General features: G+C 36.7%; 1 protein-coding gene across 1 annotated transcript; it reads left to right on the top strand.

Moving 5' to 3' along the window:
• Positions 1-181: 181 nt before the first annotated feature.
• ESYT2 (extended synaptotagmin-like protein 2) lies at positions 182-19,950 on the top strand (the record flags this gene model as incomplete). The annotated part of the gene is made up of 10 exons (XM_010145548.1): positions 182-277; positions 9,594-9,668; positions 11,353-11,439; positions 12,205-12,354; positions 13,339-13,727; positions 15,953-16,051; positions 16,667-16,798; positions 18,194-18,299; positions 19,268-19,317; positions 19,439-19,950. Coding segments are annotated over 10 exons (1,230 nt in total), but the record flags the coding sequence as incomplete, so codon positions are not given.
• Positions 19,951-21,223: the final 1,273 nt, after the last annotated feature.

The following is a 21,223-nucleotide window of genomic DNA, read 5'->3' as shown; positions in this document are numbered from 1 at the left end:
AAAATGGGTTTGAAATATATATATATATATGAGTCTTGAAAACTTCCTTCTTATGCTTCATAGTGTACATTTGTGAACGCTTACATTTTGGGAGATGTTTTTAAAATATTTTTCAGGGATGGGACAGAAATAATAGTATTATTTGATTTTTCAGAAAGCCTTACAGTATGTTTTTCGTTAGGTGCTAACAAGCATTAAAGCTGATAAAGACCAAGCCAATGATGGGCTTTCTTCTGCATTGCTTATTCTCTATTTGGACTCAGCAAGAAACCTGCCTGTAAGTTATATTCTGAAGGATACCCTTTGGTCATGGGTATCTCTTGGGTCCCTCCAGCATGTCTTGCTTGGTAGTATGGCACACTGCTTTACTAACACACATTATGCCATGTTTTCTGTACTTTCTCTTGTTTCAAAATGTGTGATGTAAGGTCCACATATCTAGTAGTATAGTATTATAGACATATATGTAATAAAACATTACCCTGTAATCAGTGTGATTTTTCTTTAAAGAATGCTCCTTTCCTGGACTTGAAAGGCTGCATGTTATTACACGTTGCCCATAAATGTTATGGAATTAGCATCAGGAATTTTAAGGAACTATCTGGGAAAAGACCCACTTCTTGAGTTCAGGTAAACTTGCTTGCTTTGGTTTAGGGTATCTGTGGTAGATTTGAAGGTAGCGAAGTCCTCATCATGAAATTAATACTGTGCAGCTGATGTCACAGTGGCAGAATACTTGTATGAGGTTTCTGTCAGATTGTCATTTCGACTGTTGTTCATTTGCTATGCAAAACGCAAAAACAAATTAATGGTTCTGTCGTTATATGGATTATACTGTTGGACTGTCAGGTAGCTTGTTTATGACAAGCACAGACTTGTTTTGCAGTTTATTTCAGGTTAGTAAAGTACTGTTCCTGGTTGTGAGTGATAGCAGTAATCAAGTAGACCCTACCACAGATAGATCTGTGAAGCATAACACCAAGTTTTTGCTGGTTTTCAGCATTGCTTTTAGTTGAGTAATTCTGGAAGTGATGACTAAAATACTAATTAGTGAATAACATTTTCAAGCCCCCGATTTTTTTTTTTTTGCATGTGTTTTGCAAATTTGTTCACTTATCTTTAAGTTAAAATGCTTATCAGAGTGGTAACAAATTAAACCTTAGTAGCTAAGACAATATACATCACTTACTAGTGATTTAATGTCTGTTCCAAGGTGTACAGAGTAGTGTTTGGAAGTAGTATTTATGGGTTGTTTTCAAAGCTGAAAAGATGTAACTCATGTGGAAGAGTCCCACATTATCTTTTTAACCTTTCTATATTGAATTCAGAGGAACTCTGTAACCTAGCAGAAAAAAGAGTAGAACTACTCTAGTACAAAGTAAGCAGAAATAGAATTGTCATGTGCTTAACAGTAGTTTCAGAATTCCGCAAGACCCAGAAAAAGTTTGTCTGCCATATATTTTGTGCACTACATTAAACTGAACCCGTTTTTTTTTCTTGTTGAACTACTAGATTTAACTGAAAGAGCTACAAGTTTAATATATTTATTAAAACACACTAAAGCCTCTTGGTTAAAATGTCACCTAAAGTTCTCACATCCACAATTTCCATTTTTTTTCCCCTACAACTCTACTTCTCTGTATTAGATTAGCTTCTCAAGCAAATTCTTGGAGGTTTTGTCATAAGTTTAGTTTTTTCCCTTCCTATTTTAAATATTCTTTAACATTGTCCTCCTCCTTCAGTAAAGTCAGGCTGCAAGTCTAGAGTTCTACCTCCTTTGGGGGACAGTATTTTAATGTCAGTGTCTTAATCAGTAGATCTCTGAACTCTAGGGCGCGGAAAGGGGAAGTTCCTTGAACAAAACTGACCAATTAGGAAATTTAGGAAGAAGATCCCAAATTCTCACTGCTGTGTCTGATGTTCTGTCTACAGTACAAGATTACCTGGGTGGGTTGAGAGTAAGGATGGTCATAGTGTGGGACCTGTTTAACCCTTGTTTTGTTTTTTTTCTTCTTACTCTGCCAGCCCAGAGTAGCAGTTGCTACAAATGTCTCAGTATTCAAGTAATTTTCTTTCCAGAACTGTGAAAGAATATGATAGAAAGTAACATTGAACACTTGAAAATTCTATTGACAAGTTTATAACAATAAAATAATACAATACTGTGTAAAATTCAAGTTGTCCAAAACCAGACACAAGCTTCACAGATAGGTGGGGGGGAAATATCATGGGAAGGCTTCTTCATGTGGGAGAAATGAAAAGATTCTTACAGATTTTGTAAAGACAATGCTTAGATAATGTCATGGAGCTGCTAGACAAATGACAGTGAATTATAGTAAATGCAGCTTTTTAATTTTCATTTTATTCTACGATGGAACAATATTTACAACACTAAACATGAAAGTCTGCTGGCTTCTCATGTTGTGTTTGTGTTCACTGATAGGGGTCATGTAGTGTAATGGTAAAATTAGTCGCTCTTTTAGATTGCTTTTATTTGTGGGGAACAAAAAGTTCAAAGAGAACAAAGTGTTAAAATTACACTGACCCTTATTAGTAGTTTTGAATTTTTTTTGTCCACAACTTTAATGTTGCAGCTGTAATATTTTCTACATTAATAAATACTTACTACTTTCAAAATGGATTTCTTACGTTAATGTTTATCACTGGTACATTTTAGATCTTATCACCAGCCTTATTTTGTTGGAGTTATAGTGGATAATCCCGAGCACAGGCATTTCTTTTGCACAGATGCATATCACAGTTGTAGGTTTCTGAGACACTGGCATGAGTCATCTGAAATGTTTCAAGTGAAGCAGAAGCAGTGTAGAAGGCTGGTCTCTAAGTTTACTCAGTTGGATCTGCTGTATAAATCTGAAGTGCTAAGAGTAAACTCGTGAAGTGGGCTAGTATATTTGAATAATAAAGAAAAAACAAACTTCTCACCTTGCTGCACTACAGAAAGTTATTTAACGGATGAAAACATTTGTGATGACAAATATTTACTTATTTTTTGTTATCTGCTGTTTTCTCTGGAATCCTTTGACTGTTTTCCTTAACTTTTTTGTGTAGTAAAGCTGCTTATGCATTCATTCTGCCACAATCCCATCACTCTGCTTTCTCCTTCCATTTCCATCTTCCTAAGAGTATCTACGAGGGAAACTTTGGGTGTGGATACTTAAAAGAGAGGAGAGCATCGGGACTAGTCTTTTGTGAAAACACTACCTCACTCTATAGAGCACTATTTGTGAGTTCTCTGGTGTTATTTGTATTGTACTTTTTTATCTGCCAGAGTGTGGATTAGTGCTACTAAAGCGACTCACTCTAGTGGAATGAGAGCATGCAATTTGTTTTGCTGCATGGTTTCAACAAGTGTGCATTGTTTTTGTGCTATTTTTATTGCGTTTTAAAGGCTACTTAAATTTCATTGATCAGCATATCATTGGGTAAGTAATTAACTTTTCATGGTAAAACCCAAGACAACTTTGTTGTAAAAGCTTTTACATTTAACTTAAATTGCTGATTTGTTGCGAAATAAAATGCATACTACGCTAGCACACTGTGTGCTGGTGAATTGTTGGCTTTTATTGCAAAGAAATTAAGCTAATAAATATTACAACCAGCATCCCTGTAGTTTCTTTAAAAGGTGATGCACTCAATGTTTGTAAGAACTTGCAACCTCTCCACACTGGTTCAAGTACTGCTTTAAAAATGGGTATGGTTCTTTGTGCTCCCCAAACTATAAATTCCCTTGTAAATTCTATTTCACTCCATGTTGCTCCTTGTTTTGCAAATTCCCAAGCTCCTTTTCTTTTTTTCGAATCAGTCTGTAGTCAGGAGAATCCAGGCTAGGGCGAGCCACCAATATTTTAGCTTGAATTTAATTTTACAATATTATTACAAACTTATGAGTATCTGAATATGAGCTGAATATCTTACATTTAAAACTGTAAACACCTTGGTATCTTCAAAAAGAAGGAAAATCTCTTCAGACTAAGAACTCTTTTGCCAGAGAGAGATGGGTGTGCAATTGTAGCTTGTGCAGATAAACTTGACTTGTATCATCAACATCGATTTAAAAACACCTTCCCCCTGCCCCTCCCAAATCCCAGCAAAACAAGACCTTTTCCATGGTCCTTTCAGTTTGTTTCTGTGTAGAAGATCATTTTAAGGTATCAAAAATTATGAAATCTTACTAAAGTTTGAATAAAAAATGTAGTTTGTAAGCTATGGTTCAGTTATCTTGGTATTAAAAAAGATAAGTATTTGTTGTTTCTTGTAGTTATGAGAATACAAGATACATCCTAAAAATAATAATAATTTTAAAAAAATCAAAATGCTTGATCAAGAGTATAGCGCTGATGTTTTTCATGATTTTAGGGTCTTTGCTTTAGGACACGTAATCTACATATATCGGCATCTATTTAGATATTGGACAAAACTTTCCAAATTCCTGAAGGGATTTGTGAGTCAGAGTGGAAGAGCAACCGTTTTAGGACAGCAGGTCTGGATTTCCTCCAGCATCACTGTTAACTGCCTTGTTCTGCAGTTGCACGGGTGCTAGTCATGCAGCAAGCAAGAGGACAAGATTTAGGGCTGGAGGCCAGGAATGAGGAGGGACTGAGTAATCCAGAGATGGTAACAGCTTCAGCACTCATAAAACTGCATCTTGTTTTCAGGGCATCTTTAAACATGAGGTATTATGCAAACATTCTCAGCTGCAATTTCATGTATCTAACTGACATGTAATGTGAGTAACAGGGTGTTACAAAAGGGGCTCGCTTTATATAGGGAGAGGAAAATGCAGTGCCCTGTTTCTTTCTAGAGTTTTATTGACTGCTGGCAACCTAGATTCATGACACCTAATTCAGACATTTACCCACTTAAATCTGATTAATCTAAAATAGCGAGTATGAATAGTATTCTTAGCATAATCTACGAAAGTGAGTAAAGCTAGTTTTATGATGTTATCATTATTTCATAACAATTTTTCTTTTAATTGCGTGTCTATATAACATCTATATTATCCATGTTTTAAATCAGCTCTTACAGATCAGTGACTGTCTTCTGGTTATCAGTTGAGAATACACTCACACATGTAGAAACTTCTCAAGCCCATTTTAACTACAAGCAAGACTTACTGAGTCAGCAGAAGTAATGAGTTGTATTCTGAAGCATATTGATTTAGGATCTGGCTTAGTAAAAAAACCAGCTTGTTAGTTGCAGTGTAATTTATGGGTTTGTTATTAGGATTTACTGCAAATGTCACTGGCTGTTACCAAATGCTAGCCTGAAATACTATTTATTCCAGTGTCAGTTATCAGTGTAGTTCTTGAATAACCATCCCCTTTTCCTGTAACTGCAGAACACTCAGAACCGTAGCAAGAGTTTTGTCACCCATGGCAAGACCTTTTCTTGGCTTTTCATATTGAATACTCCCTTTTCTTCTCCTAGTCTTCTCCCGCCCGGCCTTTCAGCCACCATCCTCATGGATCTGCAGCTCCCTCCCTTGAAACCTGAAGTCTGGCTTAAACATATTTGCCCCAGCTGATGTCCCTCTTGGCCTATGCTTGCTATGATTCCAGAGGAATTGAGACATGTTCAATATTCAGGAATCATTGGTTGCCTGCTTTTATAATTGATCACATAGGTTTGTTTTTGACTTTTAAAATTCTTTGAAATAATAATATAGGAGAAAAACAGATGTGTACTGAATTTGCAGGTGCAAGTATGAAGGGACAATGGCTAGTAAGTTGAGGGGCAGTTTAGGATTAAAAATTATGAATTGCTGATACGATCAGAAAAAATAAGGTATTTTTCCACAGAAGGTGCTCATTGCACCCTTAAAATATGAGACGGAAATAGTTGTATGATGGATATCCCTACAGAAGTCTGTAGCCATGCTCTGTATCATATTCTTATGAAAGACAAAACACCATACCTTATATAGAAAAGCCGAATGTAGGCTGTAAGATGTATGGACTAATCCTTCTGTTCTGCTTAATCATTTCTAAGGCCCTGATTTTGGCCACAACAATTTAAGATCTGGAGGACAGCAGTGATGATAATGAGAAAGGCAGTAAACGTGACAAGCAGAGGAGGAGAGTTTAAGCTTAAGATGTAAAGACGGAGATGGAAATGACACAAGACTGCTGCAAAAACGTAGTCAGAAAACAAGGAAGAGTACTTAAACTCCATCATGGAACATGCCTGTTGGGCATCAAAAAAATTTCCCGTGAAAAGGATAGTTAAACGTTAAGATTGATATGTCTAGGGATAATGTGCAGTCTCCAGCTTTGAAGGTCTTTAAGTACCATAGTAAGTCTTGAACTGATTCAGATAAATAGCTGTGGAAGATTCCTTTATTTTAAAAATAATGATTAAAAATATACCACAAAACCAGCAAACCTCATTGCTGGTTTTCTCCAATTTCATCATATTGTATATTCATTCTGAAATACGAATTTTAAAACTGAATGCCAGGAAACTCATCGTATATATTGCCCAACTTTGGGATATGACATTTCAGAAGAAAATGTAAAAAAAATATTTCATCATAAAGGATAAATCTCTCTTGAAATTGTAGTCACTTTTGGATTTGAATTTCAGAAAGGCATTTCTTTTGGCAGAGCATTAAAAATATTGATTCCTGTTCATAGACATAGTACATTTTAAAAGGCCATTATGGAGTTTTTCTGTGGCCACACACTATACCTTTTAAAGCAGAATTATCCCATGAAAACAAAAATTTGTGCTCAAAGAAAAAGCCAGCCATAAGTATACTAACTTAAAGTCTGTTTTGTTTCAAAATCCTGTTTCCTGAAACTACTTCTTATGACTTGAATGCAAATTTTCTGTACCATTTTTCTACTTTACATATGTCACTTGAAAGACAATATATTATTCTTAAAATAAAATGTGAAAATTTGCTTAAATGATGGAAATTAGTCAGAGGTTGTGTGCTCCTAAATCAGTTACAGTTCCTGTTGTTAGTATATTTGCATGTCTTCATTCAGCTGAGTGAAGTAATAGACTTTCATTCTAGTCAGCATGCAGTGTTCATATTGTTCATCTGCTGAAGAGGCTCAAACAACTTTGAGTTTCATAATGAGCTAGGTCCTATCAATACTATTAGCATCGTAGTTTCTCCCTTAAAAGGACTCCTCCACAGAATTACTTCACTTATCATAGCAGATACTTCTATACACTTAGCCAAATTCTAAAAATACTCATTCAGAAGGCAGTCCATAGCACATCGGGCGTTCAATAAAACCGGTTTTGTGAAGTTCCTTTATTGTAGGCTGAAAGTGAATGTATTAGTTTTAAAGCAGAATACAAACATTCAGAGAGGACAAGAGGGAAAAAAAAGTTTTGTCAGACTGTTGTTGTTGTGGTTCCTTCATTGTTTTGTTTGAAATGTTTTTGGCGAGTTCCTTAGGTTGATTTTTTTTTTTTCCCCTGCTTTGTCCTATGTTGTCATGTCATAACTAATTAAACTAGTGAAATTGCTCCATTGCATGATTTATTAACCCTTCCTATGTTCATTCTTTCCTGACTTAAAAGCATAATCCATTAGAATTTAACCCTGATGGCTTGAAGAAGGCTGCTGTTCAGAAAGCCCTAAAGGTAAAACTGATATAGTTGTCCATTTAAGGTCACAAAAGTAACTGGAAATGCTCAAATGCCTGCAATACTTCTCTTCCAACGGTGGATGGAATTTCTGTTGCCAGATATAGTTCAGTGCCGTTCTGTTTTATTTAAATTTGATATCAAGAAGTGGTCAAGACATTGGTAAAATTCGGTGGTAATTTGAATTATAGATCAGCTCAGTGGATTACAGACTGCTTTAGAAGAGTGGGGCTGGGGGTGGGGGGGGGAGAGTCCTGAGAACTAATTTGAAGCAGTAACTAAAGAACAAAGCTGACATGAAAGCTAAGACATCTTTTACATAGTGTTACTTTATTGGTCAACTCTGAATAAGTAGCCAAAAAACACAGTTTGAAATAATCTTGTTTCTGCTAGATGTTCTTAGAAGGCTTTACATCTGTTACATAAATTTAGCCAAGCTGTGTGATATGGAAGACATAAAGTTGAGAGGCAAACTTGGAAGGCATAATGGAAGTTCTCAGCTGGAGAAACCTGGGCAGGAGGCAGTCGCTAATAGACTGTCAATAGCAAACTTGTCAGTAGATGTTAGAGGTGTGTGTACATACTGCTCCCTATTTAGCATTAATTAAAATTATTTATAATTACATATCAGCAAAATCAACAGGATCATTTTGTCATCTTCCATAGTTTGATCATTTTATGATGAAAAGGGAGTTTCAGGCATCTTTGTATGGACAAAGGAAAGATGAAATATACCTGTCACCTACCATTTTTAAACAGTCAGTTGGAGTGTAATCTGATTTTCTTTCTGTTCCTTAAACCTTCGTATTCTGTGGTCTTTGAGAGCTAGATATTTTTGATTAGACATCATCAAAAAAAAAAAGAAATGCGGCATTCATCCAAGAAAGGAGTGTTTTCTCAACAGCTTTTTTCCTAAAGGAAAACACGGTTATAAGCAGTGCATGCCATTAAAGACAAGCAGTATTAGTGGAAGTATGACATGCAAAATGTAAGTCCAGATCCCAAAATATCTAAAATATGCACATTCTTATTTTAAATATATATATTTGAATCACTTGGTTGTAATTGTGACCTTACATGCATTAAGTAGATTTTTAACTAACTTTCTGTTTTACATACCTGATCTGTTCAATTTCTTACATGATAGAATTCCAAGTATTTTATTAACCATCTATACTATATTTTTTAGGCCTTTTATACTTCATTAACACCTGCTTCAGATGATTAACTTTCATGTCTAACTTTTCTTTCTCATTTAAGTTTTTTGTTAGGTTAATTTAAAATTTGTGAAAGAAACGTAGTTGGGAATGTTCCTTCGTGTATATAATTTGTTTCTAAACTGGTGTTTATTTTCACAGTTTGAGGTAATGCTATACATCTGGTGAGGAAGGCTCAGATATGGCACATGGTTCATTCTCTAATAAAGAGTATTTGGTAAACTGTAGAAATACACATCAGGTACACTATAGTGTAACTTCTTTCTCCCCAAAATGAAAAGGGGGGAATACCAATCTTACTATATTAACATCCAATTTAATAATACTACTGCAGTGTAAATAAAGTAAGTTCCTGAGTTTGTGCTTTCTGCATATCTCCCACCAGAATGCAATATTCATTTTACAGTTTTAACTATGCTTCATTAGCTTTGAGGGTTTTAATGCTTGTTAAAGGATAAGAACTTGCAGCTTACCAATTTCATCCAAAGAAAATGGAAAGGAGTCTAAAACTCCTGCTTATTTTTAGCATTTTGCTTCAGCATATTTAGGGTAGTTGGATGCCTTCATGCTAATGTGTTCACCAGTTACTAGCCATTCTGCCATTCAAGCCTGTTGAATTAAATACTGAGACTAAATACGCATATAGTAGAATGCATATGATTTGCATTTTTAAGATGCAAATATTTAAATTTCAGAGGAGAGAGATTTTGCTTTATTCTGAAGGCAAAGTTTCTGCTTTTTCTTTACCAGTCAGGAAAGAAAATGAACAGCAATCCCAACCCACTTGTTTTGCTGTCAGTTGGACACAAGGCCCAGGAAAGTAAGGTAAGTTCTCACTCTTGGCTCTGTTTGCAAACAGTTGGTGGCTGTGCGTGCTTGGCTTTGGCTATCAAGCCATTGAGTGTATATGCTGCACTAAAAGGTACCACCAGAACTGAAATTGCCAGCGATGAGCCAAGCATTGAATGGGTCCTTGCTCCATTTAAACTGTGAGTAGAGAACAGGTTTTTAACTATTTGTAGTTGTCCTTCCAGAGTAGCTTCTGACCTGCAACTGGAATTTCCACAGTAGTGATTGTACAAATAAGTGTGGGCGAACAGCAGGCTTTAAAATACTGATCGAGATTTGAAAATGTACAGAATCACGGAATTAGAGAAATGCTCAGGTCGAAAAGGACTGCTGAAGATCATCTGCTTGAACCTTCAGCTTAAAGTAGTATCTTAGATTAGCCAGTGCTGTGTAGTTCTCAGGAGCTTGTAGTTTAGCCAGGCTACTCTGTTGTTATGTCTGCTGCTTTTTCTGCTTTGAGGTGTGGACTACTATTGCCCTTTGAGAAGGCTGTCCTCTAGCACTCCCGAGCTTCTTTGCCCTCCAAGTTAGATACTCATGGAATCCCTTCTAACAGTTTCCAAATGAAGTTGAGATCTGCCTTTCTGAAGTCCAAGGCTTTTATTCCGCTATTTGTTTTCCTCATGCTCCTTAAGAACTTAAGCTCTGTGATCTTAAGATCACTGTAGCCAAGTGATCTTAACCACCCTAACACAACAATGTGTGTTTTCCTAACACGAACTTAAATTCTGCACCGTTGTGCTGCTTTCCTAGAAAACAGTAGAGTAGTTGAAGGTCTCTGTGAGAACCTGGTTCTGCAGACCTGAGAGAGCTTTGAGTTGTCTGAAGGTGTCATTCATCTCTTTTTCCTAATCGGGTGATCTGTAACAGATTCCTGTCATGAGGTCAGTCTTGATGGTGATCCCTCTGATTCTAACCCAATTCAACATACCTGTTGTTTTGTCCATAACTAACATCTGTCCATTAAACAAAACTCTTTAAAATAATACAGCAACAGTGAAGTGATACCTAGATAGGTAGATATATGCAATATGGGTGTGTTCTGTCTTTTTTTTTTTAACTAAAGTGTCAGTGAACCAAAAGGAGAAGACATCTAATTTGGCTTCTTCATACCCTGTCAAGAATTGTCACAAATTCAAAACTTGATCTTTATATGAGGTCTTAATTATGATAGATATTAGAGCACGGAGATAGAAATTCAAGTCCTTTGTTCCTGGAGATAGCTTTTTATACGAGCACTTTTTCTTCTCCCCCTCTCTTGCACCCCGCCCTCCCCCCCCCCGCCATGTGTTGCTGAAAATAGTGAGGTTTGGCAGTAAAATCTAGGAGTTTCATTGAGTTAGTTCAGCCCTTACAGAGAAGTATGAGAAGAGAGAGCATGTGCCAGTTTGAAGACCTTGTGTGCATTCATAGACTGGTGTGAAGTAAAGCTTTTTTAGCAGCAGTTTTACATTATGTACAGCAACTTCAGTGCAAAACTTACTCTGTTGCAAGTCCTGTGTATAATTTTGTATGTGATATTATATATGTCTTGTGTAGATCCCGCTTATATATGTCAGGTTTCAGACACAAATATTGCAACGCCAAAATGAAAAATGTACTCAACTCTTGATGCTGTCATTAGTAGACAATTTGCATGCTTCCTTTTCTCTAACTTTAGATTCGATACAAGACCAATGAACCAGTATGGGAGGAAAACTTTACTTTCTTCGTACATAATCCCAAAAGACAAGATCTTGAAGTTGAGGTACGTTGTCTCACTCTCTTTAGATACCTTTCTTTTCTAAGACATTGCAGTAGTAACATTCAGACATTACAGGCTGTTATGAAATGAGACTGAATATATTGTGAACACTATTAAAATTCTACTTAAAGATGCTTAAGACTAGGCTCTGAAATGCTTATTTGCATTTACTACTAAAAGGAAGAAAGATTATAACCAATCTCTCAACAGAATAACATAGTTGATGGTTGTCTTAAAAAAGGAAAAAAAGTAAATTTTAATACCGGTTTCAAACCTAAAGAGTCTTAACTGTAGCAATTGCTGTTATGTACGGCTGATTTATTTCCTTTCTTATCCCAAGGAAATCTTTGCTTTCTCCAAATACTGTATCCCTGTACACTGCTGATGTGTCATTTGCAAAGACTGAAATGTAAATAAGAGCTGTCCTAGTTACTGTTCCTCTAGCAGTTGTGGGAAAATAATTTTCACGCAGACCATTTGAAAACAGTGTAGTTATTTTGACCAAGGGTCAGGTAGTTGTAGGTGTGATGGTTAGCTTTCTGTCTTGTTTTAGAAGATAGAGATGAAGAAACCAGGCATTAAGTATTTTTACTATTTCCTTCTTCAGTGTCAGGTAATCTAATGGTCAGGAAAATATGGTTTAATAATAAACTACATTTGATACTGCTTGGCTTTTTTGTTTTGAAATAAAACTGTCATTTCCTTTTCTTTCTCTGAAATTTTACAAAGCAGATGATACAAAATGACTTAGCTTCTCTGTTCCTTCAGGTGAGGGATGAACAGCACCAGTGTTCTTTGGGAAATTTCAAACTGCCTCTAAGCCAGTTGCTAGAGAGTGAAGATTTAACTATGCATCAGCGGTTCCACCTGAGCAACTCCGGTCCAAACAGCACTATCAACATGAAGATTGCACTCAGGGTACTCTCAAACTTTTCCCATTGTAAATACCTGAAAGCATATTTAAGACTGTTGTGACTTCTGGTTTTATAGATTTATGAAGATAGTGCATTTCCTTGGGTGTCACAATGCCAAGTGACCTTAGTTAATCTCTAATTTAAATATATTCTACTTTAAAACCGTAAAATTCTCCAAATGAAACAATCAGCTCCACTGTGGATTGTGGTTTTAGTTTCGAAAATCATGTTTGGAATATGAATTCCTTCAAGTCTCTTATGACTCAGTAGGATACAGATCAGTGAAGTCACCTGAATCTTACAGAAATGAAATGGGGTCAGATCGTTTAAAATGAGCAAAGATTATAGGGAAAGGAAGTACCTTCATAGTACTAAAAAAATTCAGACTTTAAAGCACTTGGGAGTTTTGAAGACAAAACTTGCATACCTGACAGTTGGTTTGTCTTTTCCCCAAAGGTAGTATATATCTTTGAAAACACTGTCAAATTTCTGTTATTTACTCTTTTCTGAAGCATTTTCTTGGTTACTTGTAATTAAATGAAAGGAAGCTATAAAAGAGAAAGTAAGGACAGTGAGTGAGAAGAACATAGGATTCAGGATTAAATTTCAAAATCTTAGATAAAAAATTATACACTAGCTTTTCAGGTGGCTAAAGCTGCAGAGTAAATACCACTTGCAGCAGAAGTGTACAGAGTGTGGGGAATGGAATAATGAGGAGAATAATTCTAAATTAATGGATAATTTCATGTTGTTTTGTACTTAGTGCGAAAGTGTGTCTTTTATATCTCTGTATCTTACACAAAGAAGATGGAGCTGAGTTATGCTGTGCAAAAGGTTTCCTCTTGTAGAGTGAATGACTATAAGTGTGAATATTTTTGATCCTGCTTTAGTGTCTTAACAACTTGTCACCAACTTGTCACCAAGCAAATCTGTTCCTGTTTTTTATAGAGGAAAATAGTAATATTATATGTATTTGCACTGTATCTAGGTCCTTTCTCTTGAAAAGCAAGCAAGATCTCCAGATCATCAACACTCAGCCCAAGTAAAAAGGCCATCTCTTTCCAAAGATGCAAGAAAATCATCTTTTAAGCCTCAGGTTCCTGTCTCACCAACACCTGATTCAAACAAACCTGTTCAAGCTTCCCCAGTGACTGATAGTGATAAAAACACTGATACAGCTGAAAAAAGTCAGCCTCCCAATGCCAGCCCTCAGTGGCCAACAGATCTCAGCCGCAGTTCCTCCAGTCTTCATGCCTCTAACTTCTCTTATTCTCCCAGCCACCTCTCGGTCAAAGAACCCACTCCTAGCATAGCCTCAGACATATCTCTGCCTATCGCCACGCAGGAGCTACGGCAAAGACTACGACAGCTTGAAAAGTACGGTGTTAATTACTTATTTTTGCAATACTTGAGTTGATTTATAAAAAACGTCCCTGGTGCAGCCGAAGAAAGTTTGCTTAGTTTGCATTTCAGTAATATTTTTTCTTGTTGCAGTTTGAGCCTGGCATTTGAAAATCAGTCGTTGTGATTTTTCTACTTCCTCCCAGTATCTCAGGAGGATTCTACAATTAGAAGTTACCTTACCCATGTGATGATCTGCAAGATAAAGTCCATCTTGTTCTCATAGCTACAATGAGTAGTGCTAAAAAGAGTGGGATAGCAAGATGGAAAGACATTTTTTTCAATACAACATTAATCACTTTCATGGCAATAGTTGCCTGTTTCACCACTGAATCCTATTAGCATTAATATTAAGCCAATTAATCTGAATATAGCTGGTCTTTTTAAATTACCCAGAGGGATCCTTGACTTAAAAAGAGCATTAAATGAATAGTCAGTTACTATTCAGTTAATGAGGATTGCTGTAGTCATGCTTTCTTAAATTCTCTAAATTTTTTTTTTTTTAATTTGCCTCTGTGGGCAGCTACACCTAACCAGTAAAGATAGCTGAGAAGCCATTCTGCTCTGAAGAGGAGAATGGAAACCATTAATTCCCTATTCGTGTAGCTTCCCTGTGAATCTGAGTAGAAAGATTTCAATTTTTTTATTTGTAAGGGATTGAACTGATTCATCTTTTTCTCTATCAGACTTCATAGAATTAATAGAGTAATATAGGTTGGAAGGAACCTGTGGAAGTTGGTCAGCCCTCTGCTCTCAAAGCAAATACCTCTTCAAAGTTAGATCAGGTTTCCTGAGCCTTGCCCAAACAAATTTTGAATGTCTCTAAGGATGGAGATTCTATAAACTTTCTCAGCAATTCGGTGCTTAACCACTCCATTGTGAAAATATTTTCTTTTATCTCCGATTGGAATTTATCTTGCTGCAGTTTGACTGCTGCCTCTTGTTATTCTACTTTGCACAGCCACCAAGAGTCTGACTCCGTCTTCTCTATCATGTCTGTTTTAAGTCATGAAAGACTGCAATTGAATCTGCTCTTGGCTGTCTCTTCCATTTGTGCAAACCCATTTCCCTCACCGTCTGCTTATGTGCTCCAGACACCCATTCATCTGCACGGTCCTCTGCTGCCTGGTCTTCAGGTTGTCAGTCTCTCTTCTGCCCCAAGACTGGGTTAGACTTTGTTAATTATGGTAGATGTTGAAACACTACTCCTTATTTAACACACAAATTTCATACTTTCTCGTTTGGTGAGAGTGGTAAAGCTATGGCTAGGGAGCTCCTTAGTGCAGGCCCCGTGTTTTTAAGTGCTCTGATTTTTTTGTTGTTATTCTTGTTTTGTTTTAACTAAGAAAATACTGAACTGAAATGCTTCATTCTAGTTTTTAAAGTGAATGACATGGAATTTTAACGGAGCAATCTCTTTGTAGTAGCTGTTTACAAAAGAGGCATGCCTCTCCCTTGAAGGTAAGATACCCTTCAGGTGGTTGAGAAATGCCAAGCATGCCGTATACTGTCCTGTGTGAAACAGAAAGTACTCCTAGTCAGTTTACACAAACTAAAATAAGCATTTCAGAGAGATGAGGGAACTCTACAAATATTGATTGTTCTTTAAAACAGAAGTTCTTAAACATGGTGCTTGCTTTTTATTTAAGCATGACCTGTATTTGTAAGTATAAATTGTTTCTAATCTTATTTTCAACGTGGCATGAGCTACAGAAAAGTAAAATGGCTGTGTTTATACTGTGATTTGAGCTTTTAAGACAGTGAGTGAGTTGTCTTCTACCTTGGAGAATTCAGAAAAGAATGGGCTGGTCTTCTAATTGGTTCCCGGCTGTTGGTAGGAATTGCCCATCACTGAGGTTTGCACTGCAGTTCGCACCATTCTTCTTTCCAATTTCCTACATACCACTTAAATGTTCATTTTAGCATAAGCAAGTTAGTTACGGATAATTATCTTCGAAGTACTGAAGAGCAGCTGACCTCTAAACGAACAAGAATACCTAGCTTATTTTGGAGCATAGAGCTGTTGGACAGAGACTGATGAAGACATGCTCGCATGCTAGTGTGTGCTCGCTTCTTTCACGTTGGTCTAGTGCAAAGTTAGTAATACGTGATTTCAGGGAAACTTCTCAGAGTGTTTTTCAGTTGGGTCTAACTTTAAATATGCATTTTAAAAACTAAGTGTAATATTCTTTTTCCTGCAGTGGAACAACTCTGGGTCAGTCTCCATTAGGACAGATTCAGCTGACAATTCGTCACAGTTCACAACGAAACAAACTGATTGTGGTAGTGCTTTCCTGCAGGTGAGCACAAAATACCTCGTTTCATTTCCGTGAATTATTTCTGTGTAAACTTGTCATATTGTGATTTATCCTCTGGTTGTCTGAATGATCTTTGTTATTTTTAAAATAATTACTGATTGTAATTATGTGTAAATACAAAACCGTACAGAGCTACACTCAGAATCAGTAAGAATTGTGGAAGATTTTGCTGTGATTTTTGTATTTGTCTGTTATGCCTCTGTCAGATTTTAAAGGAAAATGGCATGTAGATTTTTATCAGCAGTGTCTGAAAGCTTATCTCTAAGAGACTGAATTTTTCTTGGAATGATGAAACCGCATGATTTTTGGAAAGCTGTATCTAAACTGTGAATTGCAGTTGAAGAAACACTGTATTCCAGCCTCTGCTGTCTGCTCACCATTTATCTGATCTTGTACAAGTGAAACATTACGGTTTGTTTGTTTGTTTTTCTTTTCCACTGCTGTTGCCCATGTGCTGTATCCTGCACATCACACTTTGTGCAATATATCCCACAGCTAATTCATGTACTAAATGAAGTGATAACAGTGTAGACATTTATATTCAGCAATGTCTCATTCATTTTCTACGTGTTTTTCCTTGTTTTTCGCTCATCACAGAAATCTAATAGCGTTTTCAGAAGAAGGATCTGATCCATATGTGCGAATGTATTTATTGCCTGATAAGAGACGATCAGGAAGAAGAAAAACACACGTATCAAAGAAGACATTAAACCCAGTGTTTGATCAAACGTATGTTCAAAAATGTACTACTTTTATATCGTGTAATTACAAAGACGGCAAATCAAGGTTTCTCAGCTTACCTGAATGGATGAGCTGTTGAAACTCCGAGCTGACACCGCCAGACTCGATCATACCTTCTGCTATAACAGCTCATCCCGTCCTTCTATTCCCTGTTATCACTATAGCCCTTCTTACTCCGTTACCAGCCACTTCTCTCGCCTTTTCTGCCTTATCCTGTGTCAGTTACACCCCCGTTGCACAAACGTGTCAAAGAAGCAGTGTGCACACTCTGGCAGCTGGCCGGAATGTGGGTGCCTTTTAGCGGGCCGGTGCTGTTGGTACCCTTTCCTGCCAGGAAGCATGGCGATTCTGACTGGCTGTGTGCCTGGCAGATAGATGCTGCCTTTTCAGTGGGACTGGCCAACCGGTGTCTATGCATGAACAAATTGCTCGGTCAGTCTACTTGGTGGCATTTTTCAGCATCCAAGGAGTCAGGAAATTTCCTTGGAGGTTACATTCTGGTGCCATAGGCTGGCAGTTGTGTAAGCTTGTGCAGCATTATATTGCATAAAAATCCTTATCTTCACACTCAGCTTTTTGATGGTAGCTTCCCTCACATGTGTACTCCTTCCTCCCCCAACCCATCATGTATTAATAAAGAAGACCTTCCTCTACAGACAGAAAGTCTGGAAAGTTAGGAAAAAACACTTCAGTCCCTTCCGTCCAGGGAAGTCTGTAAATCATTAGTTAGAGGCTCTGGTAGGTTTTCCTGGTACTGCAGCATTCTCCTGTTTATTCCACGTCATAGATTTGTTTTCCTGTGCCTTTCCAAGTAAAACGTATTACAGAGCAGTAAAGCTGTTCAAGAACAGTAGTGACAAATAGCTGTAGACTGTGGTATAATCTTGCCCTTGCTATCCGTAAGTTTCAGATCTAGCAGGCAATAATGGGTTCTCCCTTAGAAGTTGATAGGTTTCCTTGGTATGCCAGGAAAGGAAAGGAGCTCTGGCTATTGAGGATGGAGGATCAGTATGACTGACCAGTCTTTCCTGTTTGGAGAATAGTGATACTGAGCTGTCAGGTAGTAGGAGCCCTCATTCTCTTCTCTGGAGAGTCAGTGGTTGACCTTTTCCTTGTTTTGTTTTGTTTGGGTTTTGTTTGTTTGTGCGTTTTCTTTTGTCAGTGGCTTCTAGAGACTAAAGGTAACAGAAGTCTCAAACAATTCACATTGATATTGATCACAGTATTGAAGAAAAAGTTTAGGCAAAATATTGGGGTTTTCTTCTTCATTTATCTCAGACCTCAGGGTTTTTTTGGTTATGATTTGAATCGTTGTTTAGCTGTAGGAACTGAACTTGCATGTCAGATACAAAATTCTCCCTAAAGCCTTGTTTTGTCTCTCAGATTTGATTTCAGCGTTTCCCTGCCTGAAGTACAGAGAAGAACACTAGATGTAGCAGTGAAGAACAGTGGTGGCTTCCTGTCCAAAGATAAAGGGCTGCTTGGCAAAGTAAGTTGACAACAAGCAAATTCTGTTCATACAGCATGTTATTATGTAAGACTAAATTCCTCCTGTGATATGAGCTTGTTAGTGTTGACTGAAGCACCTGATTGAGGTACAAAACTTTTAAAAATTATAGGTGGCTTAATGTCAGGTTCCAGTAAGGGAAGGAACAAACTGCAGACAGACATAAAGAGATGAGGCATAATCTGTTCTAGGAAATGGTAAGTTCTGAGGGTTGCAGTAACAAAAAACCCCTGTGTGTCAGACTTGGTAATCATAGTCAGAGAAAGAAAATAACCGGTAGAAAACAGGTGGTATCTCAGAAAGTGTTCAGACACAACTGGAGAGACAAGCAAGCGTACTTAGAGAAGCACACAGAACAAAAGGAATAGGAATTAGGAATTAAAATTCCTGATTGTAAAATCCTTGAGAAAGAACTGCTGCTGGAGATCTTGCCAGTGCCAAAACATGTCCCTGTGTTTACAACTTGACTGTTCTATAGGTGCTCATTAGATCACTCTATTTCCTACACCGGTGATTTGGAGCAGAGAAAAAGGAATAGTAAATTCCTACACCCTTGCAAATTGCCATATTTGAGCTCTGTAAAGAGGACGAGAGAGTTCAGAATCGTGGTCAGTCCGTGGTGAACGGTGCCCGTAGTTTTCCTGTTTACCAGGAGGGCTGTTAGCATAAACACATCAGCTGACTGCCGTTGCTGTGATATGCCATGGTCAGAACTCAAGCCCGTGAGGTGCTCTGGGACCGTATCACTAAAGGGTTGAGATTCTTTAGGTCAAACACAGCAACCTGAAACTTTACTACAAGTTGAGAAGATAGCTATGAGGACAAGGATGTAAAATATATGGTTTATTGGTGGACTGACTTACACTGTAGTTTACAGGATTGTCAGAATTGATCTGTAAAAGAATGAAAGGCACACGTAATGCATTGATTGCTAATTTAATTTTCCACAGTTATTAATACCTCTGGCATCTGAAGAACTTGCTAAAGGCTGGACCCAGTGGTAAGTGTAATATTTTCTTTATTAATAATAATACTGCATACTAATAACTAGTGTGTTAATAATAGTTCTAATAATACATGCTAAATGTAAAAAAAATTTCCTTGTATTTTTTCATTTTCAGGTATGATTTAACAGAAGATGGTACAAGGCCACAAGGTGCAAGTTAGGCCCATGGCTACTGGGAATTTCCAACGCATAATTTTGCCAATCTTTATATATATTTAAAGCGCTTTTTTCACAGACGTATCAATATTATTTTTATAGCTTTACTGATTTAGTTCTTTAGACACATCCCAAATAATTTTATAACACTTGGTCATTTTATGTAGACATAGCCTTTCTCATTGTAAACTTTGTATTTTAATTTGCTAAACAATTCTCTGTGTTATTGTAATGTGCAATAGTACGGTAAAGTAACCTTTCGTGTTTAAATTGATCTTTACGACGGTTGTACCTATTAGAAAGTGAAAAGATTATGTTCTGCTGTTTTCCTGCCTTGTTTTATATCTCACCAAGGTATACTGTACCATGTAAATATATACTATTTTTTTATAATTCTTTCATGCGGGTTTGAATTCAGAAGAAAAGTAGATAAACGATACAGATATTTTCTTCTAAATGCATGTTAATTTCTTCAGATGAATCTCTTTTGTCTTTGCAGCACAATGGTCTTAATCATTTTGTGATATTCTTCAAAAACAAACTGCAGAAAAGCATTTTTACTTTATTGTGTTTCTGGCCCAGTGTGGCTAGCTGAAAATGTACAAAACATTAACGTTTTAATATTTATATATAAATGTATTATTGGAAGATCATGCTATAGAATATTATAAACAAAAATGAGAATTCTATAAATATTGTATAAATAGAGGATGAGGTCCAAAAATCACAGTTTCTAAATCTGAGTTGTCATTTAATGAAGTAAACATTACAAACAGAGCAGTTTTATTATACAGGTTCACTTGGATTTTGTCATACTAGACATGAGACCTTTTCAAGTTATGAGGACGTGGGTTTTTCTGTAATACAGACAAAATCTCTAACCACTTAGAACTGTCCATACTGCCATGTTTCACTGATTTATAAGGTATACAATGGAAGTTCATATAGCAGGCGTACATACAAGATGTTATTTTCTTTATACAACACTGTACTAAATAAATACTGTAATAAATAGTATATCAGGCTCTACCTTCTGTAATACTAAAATGCAACAACTACAGGTAGGCAAGCGTGGAATTTGGTTGACACTGACTGTCTTTACAGTTGCTTCATTGCTACTTAGTGTGTTTGGTGGATGAAAAAACTGTACTTCGGTGGTCCACGCAGGCTTCTTGAGAAATAATGGCGCTCTACTGAAGCGTTGCCATGGTCTGCTGAAAGACTACAGCAGTGATACAGTTAGCACAAACTGATAAAAGTAAATAGTTGAGAACTGAGAGTATCAGTTGAGCTCATAACTAGTTTTATGAGCTATGGGGAATTTTTTTTTTTTTTGTATTCAGATCTGATTTTTCTTTTTCTAGTAAGTTCTCTCAGACTGTTATAAAAATGTGCATTAAGAATCCAAGAAACAGTTCAGCTCTTTCAGAGCCAATGCCCTCAGTCTTGGATAAGTTATGCAATTAGACAAAGTATATTATTTAGCTAAGATTCTAGAATGATCTCTCAGCCAAGAAAAAATTTTAAAGCAGAATAATAAACTCCTGAAATTAGCTTTATTGTAAGATTACTGACAGGACCTTAATTCTAGATGTAGAATATGCCTACATTACTAGATGTACCAAAGTGCCTACCATAGATGTAGCTTTTTGTCTTTTTCAAGTTTAAGAATTGACAGTTCAGTTCAGTTTAACATGAACATTTGTCACAGATGTGTGTGACATGCACACATACACCTCTGTAC

The sequence above is a fragment of the Buceros rhinoceros genome, unplaced genomic scaffold, assembly GCF_000710305.1.
Source record: "Buceros rhinoceros silvestris isolate BGI_N320 unplaced genomic scaffold, ASM71030v1 scaffold35371, whole genome shotgun sequence".
Classification (NCBI taxonomy): domain Eukaryota; kingdom Metazoa; phylum Chordata; class Aves; order Bucerotiformes; family Bucerotidae; genus Buceros; species Buceros rhinoceros.
The sequence above is the reverse complement of the archived record's forward strand: the minus strand, read 5'-3'. Positions and strand labels throughout refer to the sequence as shown.